The sequence below is a fragment of the Bombina bombina genome, chromosome 7, assembly GCF_027579735.1.
Source record: "Bombina bombina isolate aBomBom1 chromosome 7, aBomBom1.pri, whole genome shotgun sequence".
Classification (NCBI taxonomy): domain Eukaryota; kingdom Metazoa; phylum Chordata; class Amphibia; order Anura; family Bombinatoridae; genus Bombina; species Bombina bombina.
Window position 1 is genome coordinate 373085395 of NC_069505.1, and position 16629 is coordinate 373102023.

The 16629-nt window shown below is 41.4% G+C and overlaps 1 protein-coding gene across 1 annotated transcript in view; it reads left to right on the forward strand.

The window, feature by feature from the left end:
• Nucleotides 1-16629, forward strand: part of DNAH1 (dynein axonemal heavy chain 1) — a 691978-nt gene that overhangs the window by 580540 nt on the left and 94809 nt on the right. Inside the window, exons 56-58 of the mRNA XM_053721084.1 lie at nucleotides 10422-10613; nucleotides 10766-10933; nucleotides 12142-12333. Of these exons, the coding sequence (XP_053577059.1) occupies nucleotides 10422-10613; nucleotides 10766-10933; nucleotides 12142-12333 (552 nt within the window). The remainder of the gene's footprint in view (nucleotides 1-10421; nucleotides 10614-10765; nucleotides 10934-12141; nucleotides 12334-16629) is intronic.

Consider the following 16629-nt stretch of genomic DNA (forward strand, 5'->3'; position numbering starts at 1 on the left):
AGAGAATCTGGTTATACCATCTAATTCTCCCTAAGTGTCACAACCGTTAACGCCCGCACAAGCGACGCCAAGTACTTCTAGTGCGTCTAATTCTTTCACCCTGCAGGATATGGCCGCAGTTATGAATACTACCCTCGCAGAGGTTTTATCTAAGCTGCCTGGGTTGCAGGGGAAGCGCAGTAGGTCTGGTGTGAGAGCAAGCACTGAGCCCTCTGACGCTTTATTAGCTATATCTGATGTACCCTCACAATGTTCTGAAGTGAGAGATTTACTGGCTGAGGGAGAGATTTCTGACTTAGGAAATATGTTCCCTCAGACAGATTCAGATATGATGGCTTTTAAATGTAAACTAGAACATCTCCGCTTATTGCTCTGGGAGGTTTTAGCGACTCTGCATGATTGTGACCCTATTGTAGTTCCAGAGAAATTGAGTAAAATGGACAAATTCCTAGAGGTTCCTGCCTACACTGATGTTTTTCCAGTCCCTAAGAGGTTTTTGGAAATTGTTTCTAAGGAGTGAGATAGACCAGGTATTCCGTTCGCTCCCCTTCCTACTTTTAAGAAAATGTTTCCCATATCAGACTCCATGCGGGACTCGTGGCAGACGGTCCCTAAGGTGGAGGGAGCTATTTCTACCCTGGCTAAGCGTACAACTATACCTATTGAGGACAGTTGTGCTTTCAAAGATCCTATGGATAAAAATTTAGAGAGTCTCCTGAAGAAAATATTTGTTCATCAAGGTTTTCTTCTCCAACCTATAGCGTGCATTGTTCCTGTAACTACTGCAGCGTCCATTTGGTTTGAGGCTCTGGAAGAGGCTCTTCAGGTTGAGACTCCATTAGAGGATATTCTAGATAGAATTAGGGCTCTCAAGCTAGCTAATTCTTTCATTACAGATGCCGCTTTTCAATTGGCTAAATTAGCGGCAAAGAATTCAGGTTTTGCCATTTTAGCGCGCAGAGCGTTATGGCTTAAGTCCTGGTCTGCTGATGTGTGATCAAAAGCTAAGCTTTTAGCCATCCCTTTCTAGGTTAAGACCCTATTCGGGCCTGAACTGAAAGAGATCATTTCAGACATCACTGGAGGGAAAGGCCATGCCCTTCCTCAGGATAAGATGAATAAGATGAGGACCAAACAAAATAATTTTTGTTCCTTTTGAAACTTCAAAGTTGGTCCCTCTTCCTCTTCCTCTGCCGCGAAGCAAGAGCGGAATCTTGCTCAATCCAAGTCAGTCTGGAGACCTAACCAGACTTGGAACAAGGGTAAACAGGCCAAGAGGCCCGCTGCTGCTACCAAGACAGCATGAAGGGGTAGCCCCTGATCCGGGACCGGATCTAGTAGGGGGCAGACTTTCTCTCTTCGCTCAGGCTTGGGCAAGAGACGTTCAGGACTCCTGGGCTTTAGAAATAGTAACCCAGGGGTATCTTCTAGATTTCAAAGATTCTCCCCCAAGGGGGAGATTCCATCTTTCTCAATTGTCTGTAAACCAGACAAAAAGAGAGGCGTTCTTACGCTGCGTATTAGACCTATATTCCATGGGAGTGATCTGCCCAGTTCCGAATACAGAACAGGGGCAAGGGTTCTACTCCAATCTGTTTGTGGTTCCCAAAAAAGAGGGAACTTTCAGACCAATTTTGGATCTCAAGATCCTAAACAAATTCCTCAGAGTCCCATCCTTCAAGATGGAGACCATTCGGACTATTTTGCCAATGATCCAGGAGGGTCAATATATGACTACTGTGGACTTAAAGGATGCGTATCTACACATTCCAGCATTACCAGTTTGTGGCTCTTCCCTTCGGGTTGGCCACGGCTCCCAGAATTTTCACAAAAGTGCTAGGGTCCCTTCTGGCGGTTCTAAGGTCGCGGGGCATAGCTGTGGAGCCTTATCTGGGCGATATCTTAATCCAGGCGTCAACTTACCAATTAGCCAAGTCTCACACGGACTCACGCGGCTTTTCTAAGATCTTACGGGTGGAAGGTGAACGTGCAAAAGAGTTCACTTATCCCTCTCACAAGAGTTCCATTTCTGGGAACTCTGATAGATTTGGTGGACTTGAAAAATTTTCTGATGGAGATCAGGAAATCAAAGATTTTATCCATCTGCCGAGTTCTTCATTCCATTCCTCGGCCGTCAGTGGCTCAGTGTATGGAGGTAATCGGTTTAATGGTAGCGGCAATGGGCATAGTTCCGTTTGCTCGCTTGCATCTCAGACCACTGCAACTTTGCATGCTCAAACAGTGGAATTATTAGTGGATTATGCAGATTTATCTCCTCGGATAAATCTGGACCAAGAGACCAGAGACTCTCTTCTTTGGTGGTTGTCACAGGATCATCTGTCCAAGGGAATGTGTTTCCGCAGGCCAGCGTGGGTCATAGTGACGACGGACGCCAACCTATTGGGCTGGGGTACAGTCTGGAATTCCCTGAAAGCACAGGGATTGTGGACTCAGGAGGAGGCTCTCCTCCCGATAAATATTCTACAACTTAGAGCGATATTCAATGTGCTGCAGGCCTGGCCTCAGCTGGCGTCGGCCAGATTCATAAGATTCCAGTCGGACAATATCACAACTGTAGCATACATCAATCATCAAGGGGGAACAAAGAGTTCTCTAGCGATGATAGAGGTTACCAAAATAATTCAATGGGCAGAGACTCACTCTTGCCATCTATCAGCAATCTATATCCCAGGAGTGGAGAACTGGGAAGCGGATTTTCTAAGTCGTCAGACTTTTTATCCGGGGGAGTGGGAACTCCATCCGGAGGTTTTTTCACAATTGATTCAGCAATGGGGCACACCAGAATTGGATCTGATGGCATCTTGTCAGAACGCCAAACTTCCTTGTTACGGGTCCAGGTCAAGGGATCCTCAGGCAGTACTGATAGATGCTCTAGCAGTACCCTGGTTGTTCAACCTGGCTTATGTGTTTCCACCATTTCCTCTCCTTCCTCGTTTGTTTGCCAGAATCAAACAGGAGAGAGCTTCAGTGATTTTGATAGCACCTGCGTGGCCATGCAGGACTTGGTATGCAGACCTGGTGGACATGTCATCTCTTCCACCATGGACGCCTGTGTTTAAACCTGTTGCTCCGCCATGGAGTTTGAATTTAGTTCTTAAGATTCTTCAAGGGGTTCAGTTTGAACCTATGCATTCCATAGATATTAAGCTTCTATCTTGGAAAGTTCTGTTTTTAGTTGCTATCTCTTCGGCTCGAAGAGTTTCTGAACTATCTGCATTGCAATGCGACTCGCCTTATCTTGTTTTCCATGCTGATAAGGTGGTTTTGCGTACCAAACCTGGATTTCTTCCTAAGGTTGTTAATAATAAGAATATTAATCAGGAAATTGTTGTTCCTTCTCTGTGTCCTAATCCTTCCTCTAAAAAGGAGCGTCTATTGCACAACTTGGACGTGGTTTGTGCTTTGAAGTTTTACTTGCAAGCGACCAAAGATTTCCGTCAAACATCTTCTTTGTTTGTTGTCTATTCTGGAAAACGTAGAGGTCAAAAAGCTACGGCTACCTCTCTTGCCTTTTGGCTGAAAAGCATCATCCGTTTGGCATACGAGACTGCTGGACAGCAGCCTCCTATAAGAATTACAGCTCACTCTACTAGAGCGGTGGCTTCCACATGGGCTTTTAAAAATGATGCTTCTGTTGAACAGATTTGTAAGGCTGCGACTTGGTCTTTGCTTCATACCTTTTCCAAATTTTACAAATTTGATACCTTTGCTTCTTCGGAGGCTATTTTTGGGAGAAAAGTTCTTCAAGCAGCGGTGCCTTCTGTTTAACCATCTGTCTTGTCCCTCCCGTTCATCCGTGTCCTGTAGTTTTGGTATTGTATCCCACAAGTAAAGGATGAATCCGTGGACTCGTCTTACCTTTATAGAAGAAAACTAAATTTATGCTTACCTGATAAATTGATTTCTTCTATGGTAAGACGAGTCCACGGCCCGCCCTGTCATTTTAAGACAGATTGTATTTTTTTATTTAAACTCAGTCACCTCTGCACCTTGTAGTTTCTCCTTTTTCTTCCTGTACCTTCGGTCGAATGACTGGGGGGTGGAGCTAAGGGAGGAGCTATATAGACAGCTCTGATGTGGTGCTCTTTGCCACTTCCTGTAGGGAAGGATAATATCCCAGAAGTAAAGGATGAATCTGTGGACTCGTCTTACCATAGAAGAAATCAATTTATCAGGTAAGCATAAATTTAGTTTTCCTTGTGGCTTTCTGGGTCTGAGAGGTAAGATGTGTGGGTTTAGCCTCTGGTGGGCAGTGTGCAGAGTTGTACTACAGTAGATGGGGTTGGGTGGGCTGTCGCCTGAGTTGAGTGGGTCATGGGCGGAGCCGGGGCAGTCCCTGTTTTTGCTGTGGAAAACTGAACATTTGCCTTGAAAGGGAAACTGCAGGAGAGACAGTGGCCAAGAGGTCCTAAACCATGAAAATCTCACATTATAAGGGACAATTATGAGTCCTGCACAGCTGCCAGATATCCTGAATTTACCAGTTATTGCCATTTTTACATGTACAGTGTTCTATACAGAGCAAGGAGAGAGGCAAAAGAGGAAGTTTTGGCGATGTCAGAGATCCCGAGTTCTGATCCGTCAGTCGGATCTCAGTCCTCTAAATCAGATAGCGATCTTGATTAGACGAGGGAAGACAAATGGAGATATATATATATATATATATATATATATATATATATATATATATATATATAATTATTATGATTATTATTATTATTTCAGGATTCCTGTTCCGAGCTCTATAAAGGGGTTTGTGTCGTTCCTTCTTGACTATCACTTTTGTGCGCTTGCCTAATTTATTTTCTTTTCCGTTTCAGGGTAGTTTTTTGTTTAGAGCTCTTGGTTGTTGTAGAAACGCTTTTTTGAAAGACGTTTTGGCATATGGGATACTACATACTGACGACTTTGGTTGTCGCGTTTTCTGGAGACTTCGAGGCCCATTTATCAAACTCCGAATGGAGCTTGATGGCCCGTGTTTCTGGTGATTCTTCAGACTGGGGAGAGCATATCCTGTAGGGTACCGTGGATTTAGAATCCTTCCATATTATTATTTTGTTTCCTCCAATCATTCCCTGGATCTGGGGATAAGGTCTCTATCCGAAGGTTTTCAGATGTTTGTATTTGAATGGGCACGCCGTTTGTGAATTTCAGGACGTCCGTACCTATCCCAGGTTACCCATTAATGGGTTGTGGTTCAGGGATCCTCAGGCAGATGTAATGGATCCTTAGCAATGCTTTGGATGTCCAATTCAACCTTTTTTTCTTCTTCTGCCCTATCACTCTTACCTCGAGTGATGGCTCGATCCTATAGGAGCAGGCATCAGTGAGACTGATTGCTCCGTTTGGGTCTGCGAGATCATAGATTGCGGTTTAGGGGCTACGCCTCCATGGGGGTTACCTTGTCGCAGGGATCTGCTGGGTCAAGGCCCCTTTTGCATCATCAAATCGTATTCTTCTGAGGCGGTCTGCAAGAGATTGCTTGGCCTTAGCCTGAGAGTGGGTTCTTTACTGAGAGGTTACGGTACTCTCCTTCAACACGTAGTCATCTATCTTAGGTGTGGAGGACCCCTTTTTTGTCGGGAAGAGCAAGATTTGTCCTGGCAATCTATCTGTCCTGCCAGAGTTCACTTTTTCTCCTCCAGGATAATCTGGAGAAGGGTCTTCCTAGCTGGTTCTTGTTGGGACAGTTTCTGGGCCCTGTTTGTTTCCTCTGCTCTGGAGGCTCATTGGGTTTTTGGGTGTTCATTTTTTTTTTGCTAGAGCTCTGACTGCGTTCAGGCCAGTGAGTCAATCTGATGCTCCTTTTGGAGCTTAGATATTATTTTTAAGGGGTTGCATTGGGCTACTTTTGTACCTGTGCAAAAGGTGGTCTTTGAATTTTATCTTCAATGATCTACTACGTCTGTAGATGGCTTCTATGTGCCATAGTCTCCGTGTTGCAAAATTACAATACATATTCCTTATGGGGTTTCCTCTATAATAAGGCTGTTCTACAAGCCTAGTTAGGTTTTCTTCCTAAGGCTGTGATTTTTTTTGTGACCACAATCGAGAGATTGTGGTTGTTTATTTTTTATATGTCCTATTCCTTCTCTAGGAGGAAAGGGTTTTCCCTTTTAGGTAAACATGCCTTAATGTCTTTCAGGCTACATAAGATTAGACAGTGTCTCTGTTGAATATTTGTAAATGGGAAGTGTGAGGATCTGTAGACATGTTGACTTCCTTATTTTTTTTTTAGGAGTGTCTTCCATTTGACATAGGAATCAGCGGGACACTAGCCTCCTCAGAGGTTTACTGCTCAGTTTGAGAGCAGTGACATTATCTTGGGTCTCTGGCATGAGATCTGTATTGATCTGATTGTTGGGCGGCTGCTTGGTGCTCCTTGCATTCTTTTCCCAAAATGTTTTTCCTTGCTTCTGTTGAAGCAGCCTTCGGGAGTATGGATTTTTGCAGGCTGTGGTGCCCTCAAATGGGGGCCGCCTCTATTTTTTGCCCTCCCGTTAGCATTCAGTGTCCTCTGTAGCTTGGGTAAAATTTCCCACAAGTAATGAATGCAGCTGTGGCCTCTCCCTGTATTAAGAAAGAATACATAAATTATGCTTACCAGATAATTTAATTTCCTTCTGTACAGGGAGAGTCCACAGCTCCCGTCCGTTTCCTCAGATGGGCGGCCCTAAATTGTATCTTGTTTTCTTCTGGCACCTTTTCACCCTTATATTTCTTCTACTGTTCCTTGTTCCCTCGGCAGAATGACTGGGGGATGAGGGAAGTGGGGGAGGGATTTAAGCCTTTGGCCGGGGTGTCTTTGCCTCCTCCTGCTGGCCAGGTTCTGTATTTCCAACAAATAATGAATGCAGCTGTGGACTCTCCCTGTACAGAAGAAAAGGGAATTATCTGGTAAGCATAATTTATGTTTTTTTACTTTCTGCTTACCTTGAATCTAAGCCTCTGCAGACTGCCCCCTTATCTCAGTGCTTTTGACAGACTTGCAGTTTAGCCATTAAGTGCTGATTCATTAATAACTTAACAGGAGTGAGCACAATGATATCTATATGGAACACACAAACTAGTTATGTCTAGCTGTGAAAAACTGTCAAAATGCACTGAGATAAGAGGCAGTCTTTAAGGTCTTAGAAATTAGCATATGAGCCTACCTAGGTTTATCTTTCAACAAAGAATACCAAATGAACAAAGCAAAGTTGATGATTAAAGTACATTGTAAAGTTGTTTAAAATAACATGCCCTATCTGAATATTTTTTTACAAGACTGTCACTTTAACTTTATGTATCTGAAATGTGTATGATCAAGACTGATGCCCCACTGCACTAGTCTTTATGGCAGCAGGAAAAAAAAAGGACCTAAAAATGTGAACTTGGTTAAGAAATATATTATTTGTTGTGTTGTTCATAGCCATAAATGTATATATGGCCCTTGATGCTTGATCTGTAGCCCCTATGTGTTAGAAAGTTGGCCATTACTGGTCTAGAACCACCACTGCCCACAGCTGAAAAAGAGTTTCACTAAAATGTCTTCCCTTTGACTATCATGGTACCCAATAATAAAAAAAACAGTAAATGGGGTTTCTAAGGGGTAGATTTAGCAAAAGTCCAGCGGACAAGATTTGCTGTAGCCAATAATGTCCGCTCGACCTTGCTTAAAGGGACACTGAACCCAAATCTTTTGTTTCTTGATTCAGATAGAGCATGCAATTTTAAGCAATTTTCTAATTTACTCCTATTATCATTTTTTTCTTCTTTCTCTTGCTATCGTTATTTGAAAAAGAAGGCATCTAAGCTAAGGAGCATATGCTGTCGGCATTTAAAATTGCACAAGCATTTCTGGTAAAATCCTTGTGCAATGCCGCCCCCTGCTCACTGGTGCCCAATTGGCCGCTAGCAGGAGCCATCAATCATTCCGATCGTATTGTAAAAGGTGGTGGAGAAGTTAAGGACCGATGCTTCGTAACTTCTGTTTCAGGCGGCATCTGCAGCTTAATAAATTGAGCCCTAAGACTAAATTGAGTTTTGTGCTTCCCTAAAATGCGGTTCTTTAAATGTAGATAGTTTTACTACAATTTCTTTAAAATTAGATAAGAAAGAACGTTTTATAGGTTAGTCAAGTTGAATAACTATTTTTATTGTTGGTTTCCTTGTTAGATATTTGTCGCAACAGTATCTTGTCTGAATTACAGGTTACAGTTTCTGGTTTTTAATTTTTGTCAGATGTGTAAATTGGGTTGAACAAATGATAAATTTTTCTTGCTTGAACACATTTTTTAGATGTGAAATGTCAGATATTAAAGGGACATGACACCCAAAATATTTCTTTCATGATTCCCTTAGAGTAGTGATGGCTAAGCTTGCCACCCCTGATGTTTAGGAACTACATTTCCCATGATGCTCAACTAGATAGTTTCCTAAGCATCATGGGAAATGTTTCCCAAGCATCTGGGGTGCCAAGGATAATAAAAAAAAATGTTACAATTTACTTTTGATGTCAAGTGATCATACTACAGGCCCAATGATCTAAACGTCTCTGGGCTGGTGAGATTCTATAAGAATGCTCGCTAGTCCTTCTATTTCCCTGCTGGAATGAGCCACTTTTTACCCTGAAAACAGTGTGTCTTGCTAAGGGCGTATACTGCATTTCCTTATGGGGAGGAGATGCGGATATTGCAAAAGTGCACAATAAAAATCATATTTAAAAAAAATTACAAAATGAATTATTGAACCATTCACACAAAAATACACAGGAAATAATTGTATTGTTAAGATGCATCAAAAATCATAATAAAATTGTTCACCAAATATTGTATTTTATAAAAAATGTAAAAATGTGTATGTAATTTACACAGGAATAAATCTTATTAAAGGGACACTGAACCCATTTTTTTTCTTTTGGGATTCAGATAGAGCATGAAATTTTAAGCAACTTTCTAATTTACTCCTATTATCAAATTGTATTCATTCTCTTGCTATCTTTATTTGAAATGCAAGAATGTAAGTTTAGATGCCGGCCCATTTTTGGCGAACAACCTGGGTTTTTCTTGCTGATTGGTGGATAAATTCACCCACCAATAAAAAAGTGCTGTCCAGAGGTCTGAACCAAAAAAAAAAAAAAAAAAAAAAAAGCTTAGATGCATTATTTTTCAAATAAAGATAGCAAGAGAACAAAAAAATGATAATAGGAGTAAATTAGAAAGTTGCTTAAAACTGCATGCTCTATCTAAATCACAAAAGAAAAAAAATTGGGTTCAGTGTCCCTTTAAATATGCACATGTGCAAAACACACAGAAATTCATACTTAAGTACAAAAATACAAAGCATAATTGTTGTTTTTATGTAAAATGGGCAGAACATGGGTGTTCCATGAAATTCTCTCTCTAATCCCTGTGTAATTCTGTAAAGATTTTCGCACTACAGATCTCAACGGTTTTTTTTCTCCCAAACTAAAAGGTGCAGAGATTTTCTCGATATACTCTAAATACTTATAACCCTAATAAAAAATTGCATGCATATGAAAATATAGGCGATTCTAAGATGCTATACGCAGAAAGCAGTGTAATGTGATTTATATTGGCTGCAGGATTTAATTTTTAAAGTGCATGTTCTGCTCAAGAACCCTCACAGAGCTTTAGCCCCTACCACCTCCTCTCACTCTCCAGTCTGTTCTTTTCCTCTGAGGAGAGAGGTGTATAAATTTCAGAGGTGCTCTACTATCAAGATGTTTATTATTTTACCATAACTCCACCAGGGAATCCCCTGCGAGGGTCGGCAAGAAAAAACATGTCTGATCTGGCGAAGTTTAGATTGGGCCTTATATGACAGCAGTATTGCAACAATGCTTTTAACAATGTTACACACTTTTCAGCACTAGAAGGCACATGCGTGCATCGGCCTTTCTGATCTTCAGCAAAGGATACTTAGAGAACAATGTAAATTTAAATATCAACCTCCCTGCATCCAATAAATAATCATATACTATTCCCTTATATGTGGTTAATAAGATATTTTTTAATAAAATTACAATTTAATTATCCATAAAAAAATGTATTATGCATAGTAAAATTTGTGCTTCCATGATATATTTTGTCGGCTATACCTGAAGTTTACTTCAGAAAATAGTGTGTTTTTTCCACACCCCAGAGAGCAGGAGAGTATACCACCTACTTCTGTGGTTGCTTGATCAGTGCAGGAGCTCATTTATACCAGCCTCTAATTGGCTACAGAAAAGGACATAGGATAAGCCTGATAAGCTTTTTTTTTTTTTTTTTTTTTTTCGGGGGGGGGGGGGGTTGTCGCCCAACTGCAAAACAATGCAAACTGTGCTAATGAAATGACAGTCTGACATATTCATTATTTTGTAATGCAATAATAAAATAACATTATTTTCTGTTAAGGTAAGAGCCATGCAGCGCCCACCAGAGGGAGTCAAACTTGTCATTGAAGCTGTCTGCATCATTAAAGGAGTCAAACCAAAGAAAGTGGCTGGAGACAAACCAGGAAGTAAAATTGATGATTACTGGGAACCCGGAAAGGGGCTTCTGCAGGATCCTGGCAAATTCCTAGACGGACTCTTTAAATTTGACAGGGTGAGAAATCTCAGAATACTAATGTAATATTAATGTTATTAGAGTTTCATTAGAACAAACAATAATAAAAGGGGATTGGCAAAGTGAGAAAAGAGCAAAAAACTAAGTAGAAGAGACAAATCAATAGAAAATCTGTTGCTTTATTCCCTAAGGATAATATTCCTGAGGCAGCTATTAAGTCCATCCAGCCATACATTGATAATGAGGAGTTCCAGCCGGCAGCCATTTCACGAGTTTCCAAGGCTTGTACATCTATATGTGAGTGGGTGCGAGCAATGCACAAGTACCACTTTGTGGCACGTGGTGTGGAACCTAAGAGGGTAAGAACTCAGAAACTGCACCTATATACACCTTCATCTCCACTAATCTAATATGCCTAGGAGATACATTCAATATCTAACGCAGTCCTGCTCCTGTTTTCTATTATCTGACAACAGGACCAGTCAACACAGTAGATTTGCATAATCAACAAATGCATGATAACAAGACAATGCAATAGCACTTAGTCTGAACTTCAAATGAATAGTAGATTTTTTATGACAATTTTAAGTTATGTCTATTTCCACTCACCCTGTACCATGTGACAGCCATCAGCCAATCACAAATGCATACACAGACCATGTGACAGCCATCAGCCAGTCACAAATGCATATACACTTATTCTTTGAATTCTTGCACATGCTCAGTAGGAGCTGGTGACTCAAAATGTTTAAATGTAAAAAGACTGTGCACTTTTTAATGGAAGTAAATTGGAAAGTTGTTTAAAATTGCTGCTCTATCTGAATAATGATTTATTATTATTATTATTATTAATATTCTTTATTTATAAAGTGCCAACAGATTTTGCAGTGCTGCCCATGTGATAAAAGACAAAATTTTACAGACAAATACAAGGGGAATTGAGGGCCCTATTCCCGTGGGGACTTACAATCTAGATAATGAAAGTTTAATTTTGACTTGAGTGTCCCTTTAACACTTTAACAGGGATTCTTAAATGGACATAGATTAATTACAGTAATTAACATGGACACTTAAAGGGACATAGATTTATTACACCAATTAGATAAATTACAATCTTATCAAATTTGCTTCATTATCTTGTTAAAAGAGCAGCAATGCACTACCACTACTGGCAGTTAGCCGAACACACACTGAGTGAGCCAATCACAAGAGGCTTATATGTGCAACCACCTATCAGCAAGTAGCTCCGAGTAGTGCATTGACCCTACTATGCTTTTAAAAAAAGAGAGCAAAGCAAATATCTTGCACAGATAGACCTTTCAGTTTGTATAAATAACAACCAGTTCTACTGATAACTAAGACTCTACACTTAGGAGAAAGGACAAGTAAGATTTTCCAACATTACAATCCAACATAAGCTTGTTATCCCACAAAAAAGTCTTAACTTGATTACAAATGGATAGACTTAGGTGCATTTGTGATCACCCCTACACATCTTTACATGCACAGCACTGATCTGCACACTGACCCACGTGCACAGTCACATTCCTGTGTTTTATTCTTGCAGCAAGCATTGAGAGAAGCTCAAGAAGACCTGGCAGCTACTCAGAAAATCTTAGATGAGGCTAAAGCTCGACTGATCAAGGAGGAAGAGGGAATAGCCACCTTGCAGGCAAAGTACAGGGACTGTGTGTCAAAGAAGGAGGATCTGAAACAAAAGTGTGAACAGTGTGAGCAGAGACTGGGTCGTGCTGATAAGGTGTGTAATGGCCCAGAATATCTCACACAGCCATGATCTACCTCAGGGTTTTTCTTGACTCCAGTCCTCAGGGAACCCCAAGTGATGTAATTATGTCCTTTCTTTGGCTGTTCAGGAGCTTAATTGTTGTAACAGTCTTAACTGCACTTAGTCTCGGAAACTTTAACTTTCTCCTCTACCCACCTGCTTCACCCCCCTCCGTTTGTCTTTAGTGCTCAAGACCTGGCAGACTACTTTTTAAATAAAACATGTACTATCCGAAGCAACATGTCAACACCAACCTGCAATATTCCATCAAAAGGCCCAGTTACTCCCTCTGCCAACCTCTGCATCTTCCATTCAGCCACTGAGAATTAAGTTCCGTCCTTACTATTTTCCTAATGCCTCACTACCTGCCCGCTCGACCCTATCCCTTCCCATCTAATACCCTCCCTGTCTTCCACTCTCACTCCTGCTCCTACTCACATCTTCAACCTATCTCTCTCTACCTCATTTCCATCTTCTTTCAAACACGCAAAAGTCACTCTCATACTCAAAAAACCTTCCCTCAACCGCCCCATATCACTGCTTCCACTGACATCAAAACTCCTTGAAAAACTAGTTTACAATTGCCTAACCCACTTCCTGTCCACCAACTCTTTGCTTGACCCCCTGCAATCTGGATTGCGCCCCAAACACTCAACTGAGACTGCCCTTACCAAGGTTACTAACGATCTTCTCTCTGCTAAAAATATTGGCCACTACTCTATACTCATCTTACTTGACCTCTCAGCTGCCTTCGACACAGTTGACCACCCCCTCCTCCTACAGACCCTTAGCTCTTTTGGCCTCTGTGACACTGCTCTTTCCTGGATTCACTCCTATCTTTCTCACAGGTCTTTTTCTGTGTCATTTCCCCGGCGATTCCTCCTCTCCAATGCCTCTGTCTGTTGGAGTACCTCAAGGATCTGTTCTGGGTCCTCTGCTCTTCTCCATTTATACTTCTTCGCTGGGTAAACTTATCAACAGTTATGGCTTTAAATATCACCTCTATGCTGTTGACACCCTGATCTACCTCTCCACCCCTGCTCTCTCTCTCTCTCTGTCCTTTCTCATGTCAGCGACTGCTTATCTGGTATTTCTTCCTGGATGGCCTCTCACCACCTAAAGATTAACATGTCCAAGACTGAGCTCCTTCTTATCCTCCTCTCAAGCTCTACGCCGACTTCTGACTTCTCTATCCCTGTTGACGGCATCACCATTCCCCCATCCCCCAAGTCCGCTGCCTCAGAGTTACACTTGACTCAAATCTATCCTTCGTCCCCCATATCCAATCGCTTTCTACATCCTGCCGCAACTATCTATGCAGTATTTCCAAGATTAGGCCTTTTCTGAACTCTAACACCACAAAGCAAATAATCTACTCCCTTGTTATTTCCAGACTTGACTACTGCAATAACCTACTTGCTGGCCTTTTCTCTTTCCCGCCTCTCCCCCCTTCAATCCATCCTAAATGCCTCTGCCAGGCTGATCCACCTTTCCTGTCGCTCTGTATCTGCTGCACCTCTCTCTACAGAGGGTGAAATAACGCAACTTTTGTTGCGTTCGGTAAAAACCCTTTAGTGCACATAACTCGTAATCAACCTGAGAGTTAATAAACAGGAGCTTTAATATTACATTTCCTAAAAATACACTTGCAAAATGAGCGTGGTTTAAATTAATTAGGGCTGCAACAACTAATCGGTAAGTTTGATCATAAAAATAGTTGTCAACAAATCTCATTATCAATTAGGTGGTCAGTGATTAGTTGGTCAGTTGCACAGCACCAGCTGCTTTAATCTGATGCTCTACTGCAACTAAGATTGTGCAAAAAAATAGAATTTCTCCAACATAGGTGTGTCCGGTCCACGGCGTCATCCTTACTTGTGGGGATATTCTCTTCCCCAACAGGAAATGGCAAAGAGCCCAGCAAAGCTGGTCACATGATCCCTCCTAGGCTCCGCCTACCCCAGTCATTCTCTTTGCCGTTGTACAGGCAACATCTCCACGGAGATGGCTTAGAGTTTTTTAGTGTTTAACTGTAGTTTTTCATTATTCAATCAAGAGTTTGTTATTTTCAAATAGTGCTGGTACGTACTATTTACTCAGAAACAGAAAAGAGATGAAGAATTCTGTTTGTATGAGGAAAATGATTTTAGCAACCGTAACTAAAATCCATGGCTGTTCCACACAGGACTGTTGAGAGCAATTAACTTCAGTTGGGGGAACAGTTTGCAGTCCCTTGCTGCTTGAGGTATGACACATTCTAACAAGACGATGTAATGCTGGAAGCTGTCATTTTCCCTATGGGATCCGGTAAGCCATGTTTATTACGATTGTAAATAAGGGCTTCACAAGGGCTTATTTAAACTGTAGACTTTTTCTGGGCTAAATCGATTGATTATTAACACATATTTAGCCTTGAGGAATCATTTTGTCTGGGTATTTTGATATAATAATATCGGCAGGCACTGTTTTAGACACCTTATTCTTTAGGGGCTTTCCCAAAGCATAGGCAGAGTCTCATTTTCGCGCCGGTGTTGCGCACTTGTTTTTGAGAGGCATGGCATGCAGTCGCATGTGAGAGGAGCTCTGATACTTATAAAAGACTTCTGAAGGCGTCATTTGGTATCGTATTCCCCTTTGGGTTTGGTTGGGTCTCAGCAAAGCAGATACCAGGGACTGTAAAGGGGTTTAAAGCTTAAAACGGCTCCGGTTCCGTTATTTTAAGGGTTAAAGCTTCCAAAATTGGTGTGCAATATTTTCAAGGCTTTAAGACGCTGTGGTGAAAATTTGGTGAATTTTGAACAATTCCTTCATGTTTTTTCGCAAATGCAGTAATAAAGTGTGTTCAGTTTAAAATTTAAAGTGACAGTAACGGTTTTATTTTAAAACGTTTTTTGTACTTTCTGATCAAGTTTATGCCTGTTTAACATGTCTGAACTACCAGATAGACTGTGTTCTGAATGTGGGGAAGCCAGAATTCCTATTCATTTAAATAAATGTGATTTATGTGATAATGACAATGATGCCCAAGATGATTCCTCAAGTGAGGGGAGTAAGCATGGTACTGCATCATTCCCTCCTTCGTCTACACGAGTCTTGCCCACTCAGGAGGCCCCTAGTACATCTAGCGCGCCAATACTCCTTACTATGCAACAATTAACGGCTGTAATGGATAATTCTGTCAAAAACATTTTAGCCAAAATGAACCCTTGTCAGCGTAAGCGTGGCTGCTCTGTTTTAGTTACTGAAGAGCATGACGACGCTGATATTAATATCTCTGAAGGGCCCCTAACCCAATCTGAGGGGGCCAGGGAGGTTTTGTCTGAGGGAGAAATTACTGATTTAGGGAACATTTCTCAGCAGGCTGAATCTGATGTGATTACATTTAAATTTAAATTGGAACATCTCCGCATTTTGCTTAAGGAGGTATTATCCACTCTGGATGATTGTGAAAATTTAGTCATCCCAGAGAAACTATGTAAAATGGACAAGTTCCTAGAGGTGCCGGGGCTCCCAGAAGCTTTTCCTATACCCAAGCGGGTGGCGGACATTGTTAATAAAGAATGGGAAAGGCCCGGTATTCCTTTCGTCCCTCCCCCCATATTTAAAAAATTGTTTCCTATGGTCGACCCCAGAAAGGACTTATGGCAGTCAGTCCCCAAGGTCGAGGGAGCGGTTTCTACTTTAAACAAACGCACCACTATTCCCATAGAGGATAGTTGTGCTTTCAAAGATCCTATGGATAAAAAATTAGAAGGTTTGCTTAAAAAGATGTTTGTTCAGCAGGGTTACCTTCTACAACCCATTTCATGCATTGTCCCTGTCACTACTGCCGCATATTTCTGGTTTGATGAACTGCTTAAGGTGCTCGATAGTGACTCTCCTCCTTATGAGGAGATTATGGACAGAATCAATGCTCTCAAATTGGCTAATTCTTTCACTCTAGACGCCTCTTTGCAATTGGAGTCTCAATTTAGTTCTTTCAGTTCTTCAGGGGGTTCCGTTTGAACCCTTACATTCCGTTGATATTAAGTTATTATCTTGGAAAGTTTTGTTTTTAGTTGCGATTTCTTCTGCTAGAAGAGTCTCAGAATTATCTGCTCTGCAGTGTTCTCCTCCTTATCTGGTGTTCCATGCAGATAAGGTGGTTTTACGTACTAAACCTGGTTTTCTTCCAAAAGTTGTTTCTAACAAAAACATTAACCAGGAGATTATCGTACCTTCTCTGTGTCCAAAACCAGTTTCAAAGAAGGAACGTTTGTTGCACAATTT